This window comes from Cyclopterus lumpus, chromosome 19 (genome assembly GCF_009769545.1).
Source record: "Cyclopterus lumpus isolate fCycLum1 chromosome 19, fCycLum1.pri, whole genome shotgun sequence".
NCBI classification, from domain to species: Eukaryota; Metazoa; Chordata; class Actinopteri; order Perciformes; family Cyclopteridae; genus Cyclopterus; species Cyclopterus lumpus.
Genome location: NC_046984.1, coordinates 3,997,968 through 4,008,585, shown reverse-complemented (window position 1 = coordinate 4,008,585; position 10,618 = coordinate 3,997,968). Strand labels below are relative to the sequence as shown.

The 10,618-nt window shown below is 45.0% G+C and overlaps 1 protein-coding gene across 2 annotated transcripts in view; it reads left to right on the top strand.

Annotated features, from left to right (window-relative positions):
- The first annotated feature begins 822 nt into the window (after positions 1-822).
- Positions 823-10,618, top strand: part of unc13d (unc-13 homolog D (C. elegans)) — a 10,964-nt gene continuing 1,168 nt past the window's right edge. Inside the window, exons 1-31 of one of the 2 annotated variants that reach the window (XM_034558848.1) lie at positions 824-996; positions 1,766-1,792; positions 2,275-2,331; positions 2,445-2,501; positions 2,595-2,702; positions 2,803-2,862; positions 2,990-3,056; positions 3,781-3,961; positions 4,045-4,089; positions 4,817-4,888; positions 5,024-5,093; positions 5,176-5,280; positions 5,360-5,452; positions 5,545-5,645; positions 6,334-6,451; positions 7,073-7,194; positions 7,291-7,381; positions 7,469-7,525; positions 7,621-7,718; positions 8,004-8,055; positions 8,152-8,282; positions 8,567-8,684; positions 8,901-9,053; positions 9,148-9,243; positions 9,324-9,530; positions 9,640-9,714; positions 9,799-9,878; positions 9,963-10,077; positions 10,241-10,312; positions 10,410-10,493; positions 10,571-10,618. The exon at positions 10,571-10,618 is cut by the window's right edge and continues 73 nt beyond it. In XM_034558848.1, the coding sequence (XP_034414739.1) occupies positions 937-996; positions 1,766-1,792; positions 2,275-2,331; positions 2,445-2,501; positions 2,595-2,702; positions 2,803-2,862; positions 2,990-3,056; positions 3,781-3,961; positions 4,045-4,089; positions 4,817-4,888; positions 5,024-5,093; positions 5,176-5,280; positions 5,360-5,452; positions 5,545-5,645; positions 6,334-6,451; positions 7,073-7,194; positions 7,291-7,381; positions 7,469-7,525; positions 7,621-7,718; positions 8,004-8,055; positions 8,152-8,282; positions 8,567-8,684; positions 8,901-9,053; positions 9,148-9,243; positions 9,324-9,530; positions 9,640-9,714; positions 9,799-9,878; positions 9,963-10,077; positions 10,241-10,312; positions 10,410-10,493; positions 10,571-10,618 (2,820 nt within the window). In that variant the 5' untranslated portion in view covers positions 824-936. Of the gene's footprint in view, positions 997-1,765; positions 1,793-2,274; positions 2,332-2,444; positions 2,502-2,594; positions 2,703-2,802; positions 2,863-2,989; positions 3,057-3,780; positions 3,962-4,044; positions 4,090-4,816; positions 4,889-5,023; positions 5,094-5,175; positions 5,281-5,359; positions 5,453-5,544; positions 5,646-6,333; positions 6,452-7,072; positions 7,195-7,290; positions 7,382-7,468; positions 7,526-7,620; positions 7,719-8,003; positions 8,056-8,151; positions 8,283-8,566; positions 8,685-8,900; positions 9,054-9,147; positions 9,244-9,323; positions 9,531-9,639; positions 9,715-9,798; positions 9,879-9,962; positions 10,078-10,240; positions 10,313-10,409; positions 10,494-10,570 lie in introns of both variants that reach the window. The other variant, XM_034558849.1, reaches the window with a different exon arrangement.

Below are 10,618 nucleotides of genomic sequence, written 5' to 3'. Positions count from 1 at the left end.
CTCTCGGTGCAGTGACCATAACAGTTCATAACTTTGGAATACAGCTAGGGCTAACTATACAGCTAGGGCTAGCTAGGGCTAACTATACAGTTAGGGCTAACTATACAGGTAGGGCTAACTATACAGCTAGGGCTAACTATACAGGTAGGGCTAACTATACAGCTAGGGCTAACTATACAGGTAGGGCTAACTATACAGGTAGGGCTAACTATACAGGTAGGGCTAACTATACAGTTAGGGCTAACTATACAGCTAGGGCTAACTATACAGGTAGGGCTAACTATACAGCTAGGGCTAACTATACAGGTAGGGCTAACTATACAGTTAGGGCTAACTATACAGCTAGGGCTAACTATACAGTTAGGGCTAACTATACAGGTAGGGCTAACTATACAGCTAGGGCTAACTATACAGGTAGGGCTAACTATACAGTTAGGGCTAACTATACAGGTAGGGCTAACTATACAGTTAGGGCTAACTATACAGGTAGTGCTAACTATACAGTTAGGGCTAACTATACACAACCCGCAGATGGACTGTCTCATGTTACATGCCGTTTCATAACCTGCAGTTCACCGTGTGTCATGTGACACTTCCACAGTGGACTTAGATTCACCGTGGGATCCATGATACCACCAACAGTGAAACAATAAATCCGTACACGACGATAAGCAGTTTGTGTTTGTGCATCAGCTTTTGACGTCTGTTATTTTACATCCAGACACACAATGTTTTGGGCGCCTATGAAAAAGCCACAAGTCACGGTTATTGACGTTACCACCTTCTACAGGAAGTGATGGCTTCCGGCTGCTGTGTGATAGTTCATCGAAACACATTGAGCATGCAGCTTCCCCATATCACACACACACACACACACACACACACACACACAGAGCACAGCAGGCAGGAGTCTGATTGTCAGATATTAGCATCATCATGTCGATCCAAAGAGAGCCCACCATCACAGGAGACAATCTACTGCAAACACCAGAACAGGTATGAACTACAGTGCACTTGTTTGTATCGATTTGTCTGAATTATCGTACATCTTTGTTTGATTTTTTTGTCTCTCTGAATGCTAACTGACGATGCTGTCAAATATATTTGATTGTGAACTTCTTTTGTCCTGAAGGGGTTTCGTGTTTCTCGATGGGTTTTGTGTTTTTCACGCTTTTAGCCGATCATTTTATTTTCTTCGTTGCGAAATCCCCAAAACCGGAATTTGTCGGATGAGCTACAACAGAGTTAAGATCATACAGAGACACAGAGTCATGTTTTCCAAATGGCTATTTCAAGATGCTGTAACTATGATTCATAACTGCCTTGGATCATAAGTTTTTTATCACGGAAGACGGCGTACGTAGACAGTGTTTGTGTGAGCACGCAGTAATTTTGCTGCTTTAAGCAAACATTATGGAAATTGTCATGTGTGCGATGTGGTTGGGTACAGGTGTATACCTATTTGTAGGATGAGTGATTGTCATTTCCTTTAAGGTGAATTTCCCTGGTTTGATATTAGGCAGGTTGTGGCTTTTAAGTCCCTTTTATTATCAGAAAGAGAGGAAGTCCCTTACAGAGCGAGGCCTTTTATCCGCAATCAAAACTTAGTGGTGCTTTTTTAAATTTATTTTGTAAGTGGGGGTGTTTTAAGGTTTCTTGCATTATAAGGAGCCGATGATAAGAATGAGGTTTCACTCATTAATGCACTTTGACATGATGGTTCGACTCCCTGTGTTTTAAACACAAGCACCTGTCTGTCTTCCAGGAACATGGCTTATCAAGACTCCGACAGGTAAAACACATCAGCTTTGCTTCTCAAGCAGGGATTTTGGTCTGTGTGTCTTACAGAAGATGTATCATTGTTGCAGGGAAGGGTCGACCAAAAGACACTATTGAGTTGCATTATGGGAAATGTAAAATCCAACAATTTCTGGAGTCTCGGGGTCAAAAGTCAGGATATCTCAGCCTCTGGTGTTTTGATTTGAATCAATACATTTTATGAATAAATCCCCCAACTTTACATAATTGCAACACTAATTGGTAGAGCGTGGATATAATAGGTTACCCAACTAAAAAATATAGTCTATGAACACAATTGAATTATGTATGGAAATAAATGGAAATCACTGGCTGTTTAAATAAAAAGGGGAAATGCATTCAAATTACATTGTGGTTTGGAAAATAGTCCACAGTTATGATTCATAGTGAATGGTATGGTCATAAGTGGTTTGTCCGGGCTGACTTTTAGTTTTTTTTCCGTATTTCTCTTGTCAGTTCTCGCCTGGCCATTTACGTAAACTGGGGTTGACGAGGAAAACGAGAAAAAGGAGGGTAGGCGACACACCGTGACCTTCAAATACCTCAAACGAAACCTCAGAATATCTTGAAATTGACCGTTGCATCTGACAGGATGGTATAGAAAAGGTTCTGTTCTTCTCCGTTAGGATTTCAAGGAAGATGAAAACCCAGAAGAGAAGGCACAAAGACACAAGGAGCAGGAGGTATCACCATTCGTGTGCTGGACTTCACAAAAAGAAAAGTTGTTTTTTTTCCCCCTCGAACCGAGCTCTCACTCTGTATATTTCTGTTTCAAGCTGAAGCCTCTGTATAAAGAGCTGCTGTACACCATCGCTCATAAGATGGGTAAACCGTCATCAACTGAGGTCTTCACGGATAGCCAGCTCCACCAGTACATCCAGGAGGTTAACACTTTGGCTTCACACATTGCACATAACATGGCTACTGTGTTGTCTGTATGACTGTTTGCACAGATTCTCTCGCTCCATCTGTCTTATCTACCAGTCTTTCACTATGACGGAGTCAGAGCACAGCAGCCTGACGGAGAGAGTGCAGAGCACGGAGGTGAGAAAAGGATGTCAGCGTGTTTGTTCCCATTGCTGCGCCTCCAACGACCCCTAACATCTATCTGTGGCATTCATATCGAGCATCTTAGTACCAAGGTGTCTAAATAACCCTCTGACCCTTACAGCCTCCGGTATACTGCCTCATGGCCACTGTAAAGGAAGCCAAGGAAATCCTGGGAAAAGACATCAGTGGTGAGGATGAATCCTAATGACTTTGGCCATACATTGACGAGGGCCACCAGCGCTCCAACGTTTTCACTCCACAATTACGTCAACATCTACTCAGTTGATCGGCACAACATCGGGGGGTGCAGACGTTCATGGTTCCCTGATGATGTACCCCGACGACTTTAGTGACCCGCTGATTTGTCATCTAGCGCCTCCCGATCTACATTTTCTGCTCCACTGGTAGATGTTGCAACAACCTTTAGATGGACTGCCAATGAGCTTTGTTGCAGACGTTCATGTTCCCCTCAGGATGAACTGTAACAATTGTGCAGTGCTGATCTTTCCTCTCGCGCCATCTTAAGACCAAAATTCCAATTGGTCATATCTGTCCTAAACCTGCAGAGCTAATTGTTATCTACATTCAGCTGAACTTTGTCTTCAGTGCTAACTAGCCAAATGTTAGCATGCTAACATGTGAAAATAAAATGGCGGACATTGGTAAAGATTGTACCTACTGAACATAATCATGTTAGCGTTGTCCTTGAAAGTGACGGGTTGAAATATAAGCGCTTGAGATATCCCCGTTCCTTAATAGAATGATTCTATCCAAATGTGTATCTTCTCCTTTCACTTCTTGTCAACCGTGTGTGGTCTATGGGGAGCAGTCTCTTGCGGTATTATAAAACACTGTCATGGTACACCGCACTCTGACTTCAGCCTGCTGCTGATTCTTCCGCGTGTTGAACAGGTTTCAGTGACCCATACTGCATGCTGACCATAATGGAGGACGAGAAGGAGAGTCGAACCCGCCGGTCCAGAGCCAAACCCTCTAAATCTATTGTAAAGGAGGCCGTATCCAATGACAAAATCTACCAGTCAGACATAAAGAAGCAGACTCTGAACCCCATTTGGAACCAAACCTTCATAATGTGAGTCTAAATATGTTTGCTGTATGCCCATTGAACCAGGTCGAAGTTTGGTTTTCTCATTGTGTTTTTCTTTTTGGTTTTAGAGAGTTCGAAGACATCGCCGGTGCCAGTTTCCATCTTGAGATGTGGTGAGGAAAACATCCAGAGCTGTAATGGTTCTGCTTTGAAAAGCTTCCTCTTCATTATATTCTGCTTCATCACTTCACTAAAGTGTTGGGGCCACCTAGACCTTCACCTTCAAAATGTCAATCAAAGAGACTCTCACCAACCAGAAAGAGACTCAAAATGAGCGCAAAGAATCAACAACAAAAAGATTTGTAAAAAACAACCACAAAGAAACACAGAACAGCTATAAAGAGACACAAAACAACTACAGAAAGGGACAAAACAACCACGGGCAAAAGAAGCTACAAAAGACCAAAACGATTACGAAGTGACACAAAACAACTACAAAAACACACAAAATGACCACAATGCGACACAAAGCAACTACAAAGAGACTCTAAATTACTACAGAGAAACACACACTGACCACAAGGAAACACAAAACAGCTACAAAGAGACACACAAATGACTACAAGAAGTCCCAAATTGATTACAAAGACACACAAAATAAATACAAACATGGGCAAAACCTCTCCAGTCAAAACTACAAAATTACCAAAACAATTAGAAAGTGGCACAAAATAGATAGCAACTATGGCAGCAAAAATGACCACAAATGGACCTAAGGAATACAAAAAGACAGAAAGCCACGACAAAAGGAGGCTGAATAACTATAACATTTCTGGGGGGGGGGGGGTGCTGCCTGTGCCCAAGGCTCATATGACCCTCACAGTGCTCTTTCCGTTTCAGGGATAAGGACGAAGAGGTTTCACTCACTCAGAAACTGGAGGAGATCACATCCAACTTTAGTAGTTTGAAAAGGTATGAACGCTATCTCTGTGACACACACACACACACACACACACACACACACACACACACACACACACACACACACACACACACACATAGAGGAGCAAGCGAAGCAGGTGAACTTTCCCATTTGTGCCTGTTTAGGATGATCAAGGAGGCCAAAAAGGAGAAAGGCACAGATGACTTTTTGGGAAAGGTGGTCATAAAACTACAGGTAGTTCCCATTTGTACATCTGCTTTTTTTATTGTTCGCATTCTTCACAGTCCAACGCTTATTTGCAACCGCCTCACTTTAGGATCTCCACTGCACCGAAGACAACTGGTACAATCTGGAGCCCAGAACAGAGACATATCCCGACCGCGGCCAGTGCCACCTGAACCTCAAGTTCATCCATAAAGCGGTATAAAATAAAAGTGCATTACCGCCCAAGGAACACAGCACGATACTGAAACTGGATTTGTGTGCCTCGTGACCCACAGAGAGACGGGACGCTGAGTGCCGGCCGCAGTGCTTACATCAACTACTGTGGGATTCTGCAGCAGTTTGTTCAGGCGTACATCTCCAAGCAACAGGTAAAGGACGAGCGCACTCTTTCTTTAAAGAAATGTATCCCATTCGAATCGCTCACTTTTTTCGCTCTCTCCCTTCAAACCAACTCTTCCAGAGCTCCGCTGCGTGGAAAGGGGCGCTGTGCGGCGAGGCTCAGACTCTGCTGGAGTTCTACGCTACGCAGAATGACCTCTCACCTTTTCTCCAGGATCTGGCGTAAGCTCCATGTTAGCATCTCGCAGATGTGTAACAGACTATGTGTGTTTAGACAGGAACATAAGACCAGTTCAGGAGTTGAAAATATCTCAAATGCAATGTGAATAGGCTTTATATTGCTTTTCACTATTCAATATTATTATCTATCAGCTGTATTGTATGAGGTGATATAACATATGTTTAGAGAGTCCTGCTTTCCAAATGAATAACACCACACACATATTAGATAAAAATGAACACATTCAATGAATTAAAGCTACTAATGCTTCTCCGAAATGCTCCTTTCACCGCCCAACGAAGAAAAACAGCCAATCAGAGCCGAGGGTTGCCTCGTTTGAGACTCCCTTGGCTCTGATTGGCTGTTTTTCTTTGGGCGCCGTGGAATCTTGCAAATTATCACCGAGAGCACCGAAAGGAAACAGCGAAACGTGATCTTTTCACAGATTATTTCATAGTCTCGAGTTCTGCTGACAGGATATACTGTAGAGACAGTTTGAGTAAGTATGACAAAACTTTATTGTCACTAAAGTTACAAACTGTTTTTTTTTCCCAAACATTTGAAGAGTTATGCAACAGGAGAATGCAGTATATTTTTTTTTTTAGATATCTCTCTTTCTAGTCTTGTGCATGCCGTGTTGTCTTTCTGTGGCACTTCTCAGTACGTTTGTGGATGTGTGCACCTCGACAGGAAGTGGGTGGCTTACAGCAAACTGTACCAGAGCTTGGAGGTGGACTCGTCTGTGCTGTTCCAGCAGCTGACCAGCGTAGAGTACCACTGGCATCAGCAGGAGCTGCCGTACCAGCAGGTATGAGCGCTCACTTCCCCGTCGGAGGTGGGAAGTAGCAAAGCACGTTCCCTGAAGTAGTTTGATCCTGATCCTGGAGGACTGCACCTCCATTTATATTCGTACTCCGCAACAGTTCAGGGGGAAATATTGTACTTTGCAAAAAAAATGTTGACATCTATAATTACTGGTCACTTTGCAGATTAAAATAGGATCCTCGTTACATATTACACAACACAGATTAGTTTAAATTTGACCTTGACCCTACATTACAATGAAGTGTACTGTTTCACTAATAATAATTCAATAGGTATGTGGTGGCCATGAAGAGTACTTTTATTATTAATTCCTGATTTCTTATTTGTTTATTTGATAAGGGACAGTGCACATTAATATAAACATTTCTGTAAATGTGCCAGTTAGCCAAGAGGCTATTTTTCATCTGTAGTCACAAATGATGCTGCTAATACTTCTATACGTTTTGAATACAAGTACTAAACAACTTTTTGACAGCTCTTTCAAACCACACTTTCCTGGTTCCTTTTACTAAAACGTGTAACAACCACAACAGCAGAAACGGCTGCTTTCAGTTGGGTTTGAAAAGTAAATGAGTTTGATGAAGGCGTTGCACTCTGTTCACAGAAACAGGAACTTGGGGACTCTCTTCATGGTTTCCTGCAGTACGGACTGTGTCTGGTGGCCAAGTACAGAGACATCTTCCCCCCGACTCCCAGCGCCACTCCCAAACTACACACACTGCTCAGGTACACATGCTTTATGTTTGAGTTGTCGTCGCCGACATGGCGGTCGTGGTTAAATGCACAGATTCAGCAACGCGAGGGATGTGCTTTTGGTCTCAGAATCTTGGTCCAGATCTGCAAAACTCAGGCGTTTCAGAAACTAAACCCGGCTCAGTTTGAGTTACATGACGAGGTCAGCGATGCCATACAGGTCAGTAATAACACTAATGACATCATTATCATCCGTGTGAGTATCAGAAGTCTTTCATTAGTCATAATAATATGGCTTCTATATCAGACAGGTACACAGGAGTGGTTCACCATCAAAAAGGGTTTGCATCAGCCGATGACTAAGGTGAGGAGGACACATCATGGAGGGCGATGTGGTCTCTCTATTGTAATCAATTGCATTTCATTTCGTTGTTTTTGTCACTCCATGGGGACACACAGGACCTGTCAGAGATCGTGAGCGCCCTCTCCAGGTTGATTGGGGAGGTGCAGGAAGACATCAAACACAACAAGGTCGCCTGGAATCGGGTGTTTGTCAGGTGAGGTGGGGCAATTGGATTTTTTTCCATCAATAGACAGGCATCTGTTGACTCGGTAGGACTAATAGACATCGGTGGTGGCTGCGTTCCATTCAGATCCCGGAATGGCTCACTGGAGCACTTAAATGGAACGAGGCCATCGTGAATGTTAGAAGTTAAACATTTGCTTTTCAATTGGTCCAATTGAGTTTTTAATGCATGAGAGGGCTTTGGGTGGCACTATTGATAAAGTACAAAATAAAAACAAGCAAACCGAGGTATATTTTTGAACTTTTCTCTCTGTAGTGCCGTGCAAGTGGACGTGTTCACTGTCGTCTACGAGCGGTTGGACTCCCTGGTTCGTGCCCTCAACCGCCACTCTTCTTGACAAACTCATTTTTCAGTCATTCGATCTCGTCTCATATCCGCTCGCCTCCTTATCTCTCCTCCACAGATCGCTAAAGAAGTGAGGGAAACTTTATCCCGGATCGAGGGTCAGATGGAGCAGGCTCTCGCCAACAGCCTGTTCCCCGTGTACCTGAGCCTGCAGGCCATCCAGAAAGACAAGGCGTTCTTACAGAAGAGGTTAGCCCTCCTACTCGCATCCTAATCTATAGAGCATCTATAATCGTATTTCCTATACCGTTCTCTGTCCTGACAGCTGTGACAGATAAGGTCAGCACCCCTTGCGTTGGCACCACCTGTCGTGTTCTGAACTTTTCTTCCTGGATCTCCTGCATCCGTGTGTTTTTTGGCCCGGTTGTAGGCCGCTGTCTCCTCTCCTGTCGGCCCTTCTCCCTTAGGAAAGACGAAGCTGCCCGAGTTTCATACCGGACAAACATCAAAATGTCTGGTGTTCTCACTTTCAGGGGATCGCTTGAGTTGACAAACTTTCAAGAGGGCTTCAGGGAGGCTCTGCCCTACTGGCTGAACCAGGCGTTCAGCACAACTCAGGACAGGGTGGAGAGGGCTGTGCAGGTGGACCAGGTAACACTCCTGTTATGATGAACATATAGTTTATTTGTTACACTGAATGACCACAGGAAGACAGAGAACAAAGACAAAGAGACTCAAATTAGGAGAAAAAAGAATACCCCCCAAAAAATAACAGCTACAAAAAGGCCTAAAAATACTAAATGACCCCCATAGCTTATTTCATCCACAGGCAATATCCTCATGATGTGTTTCAAACTCTCCTCTCAGCTCCAGCCCCTGCAGTCTGGCGCGGTGCCCATAAAACACAGCTCCTCGGCAGTGGACCTGGTGGCATGCATCCAACCCGTCTGCCAGCTGTGGGAGCAGCTGTCCTGGCCTGACCCCGAGGAGGCCTTCATGCTCATGGTCAAACTCACCGAGGTACAGCACGCAGCCACCGACGGGGGTCCTAATAACGTGCTATTCCGGTCAGATTATCCGAGCGTGGCAATCTTTGTTTTCTGTGTGTTTCCAGGATGTGTGCAAGATTGTGGTGAACTACTGTCACACCCTGAAGGAGAGGGTCAGGGTGCTGTCCGAGAACTCCGACCACGGCAGGGCCATCAACATGGTAAAAAGGATGAAAAGAAAAAGAAACATTTTGCATGGTATGCATGATACGCATCTTTGATCCTTCCCCTCTCTCCGTAGTTGTGCGTGGTGGTGAATGACCTGGAGCACTTGCGGCTGGTGCTGACCCGGCTTCCTACACAGCTGAACTGGGCGGGGCTTCGGGATCGGACCCGCACTGTGATCGGGGAGAGCCAGTTCCAAAACACTCTGCCCTCGCAGCTGCAGCAGGCCCAGGGCGTCCTCGGCCGAGAGATTCGCTCTGCTTTAGACACGCTGGGGAAAAAGGTGCGGCATTGACCACGTGGCATTCGCTCACCAGGAAACGAAATGGTGATATTGAGTAGAGAGAAGAAAAAAAACCTCAACATGACCTCTGTGATCTGCCTTCTTTAAGTTAAACACAGACATCGAGACCCATGTCCGCAACATGTCCACCAGGCGGAGGATTCCCTCCAAGTCCACAGAGGATGTAGGCGACCATCACTGCCAGTGCAACACAAATACAGACGCCCTTTGATGGATGCCTGATGTCCAGCCTCTTCTCTTTTCTTAGGCCGCAGACCCTCTGATGCGTTACTTGGAGCGGGAGCTGCATTATATGAACGAGAACCTGGTTCAAGAGAACTTCAACAGGTGCACAGGCTATATGTCTCACAATTCTGTCTTCACGACCGTGTGAAATTGTGTTTATTATTTATTTGTACCTCTCGTGTCCAGTCTCCTGACTCCCCTGTGGAATAACTCTGTGAAGATCCTCTACCAGGTGGCTTCTCAGCATCCACAGCAAGGAGGGCTCATGGTGTTCTGCCAGAGACTGCTGTATACGCTGCAGGTCGGTCCTCGGCAATGTGGTTGTCTGAAGCTGGCAGGGCGGAATCATAAATCCACCTACCGGCCTCTCTTATGTGTTATGTATCTTATTTCTTGAATCTTTGCAAAGACAACATGTTGCAAGAGCCTCATGGTACATTGTATGTTTGGGTCGTGTATTTCAGTGTCTGGAGCAGTGCTTCCTCGCTGAGGGAAACGGGCTCCCGTCCAACACGCTCCACTCCGATGAGTACAAGGTGAGGAACTAAAGGCGACATTTCAATCAGCCAGATATATTTTTGTGTGTGATATTATTGTGCTTTTCCCCCCCACCACATTTCTTCATGTTTCCAGGCTCTCAAAGCCCATCTGACTCACAACTCTCTGACCAGCTGGCAGCTCGTGGAGAAGTTCCTCGAGAGGAAAATATGGGAGCAGGTGAGATCCGAGCCGCTTCTCCGGCCGCAGTAAAAAAACAACCTGTGATGGTCGTTCACCCGCTCTCTCCGTTTCAGAACGTGAACAGTTCCGAGAAGTACGGCGCAGTCACCCTCCTGGCGTCC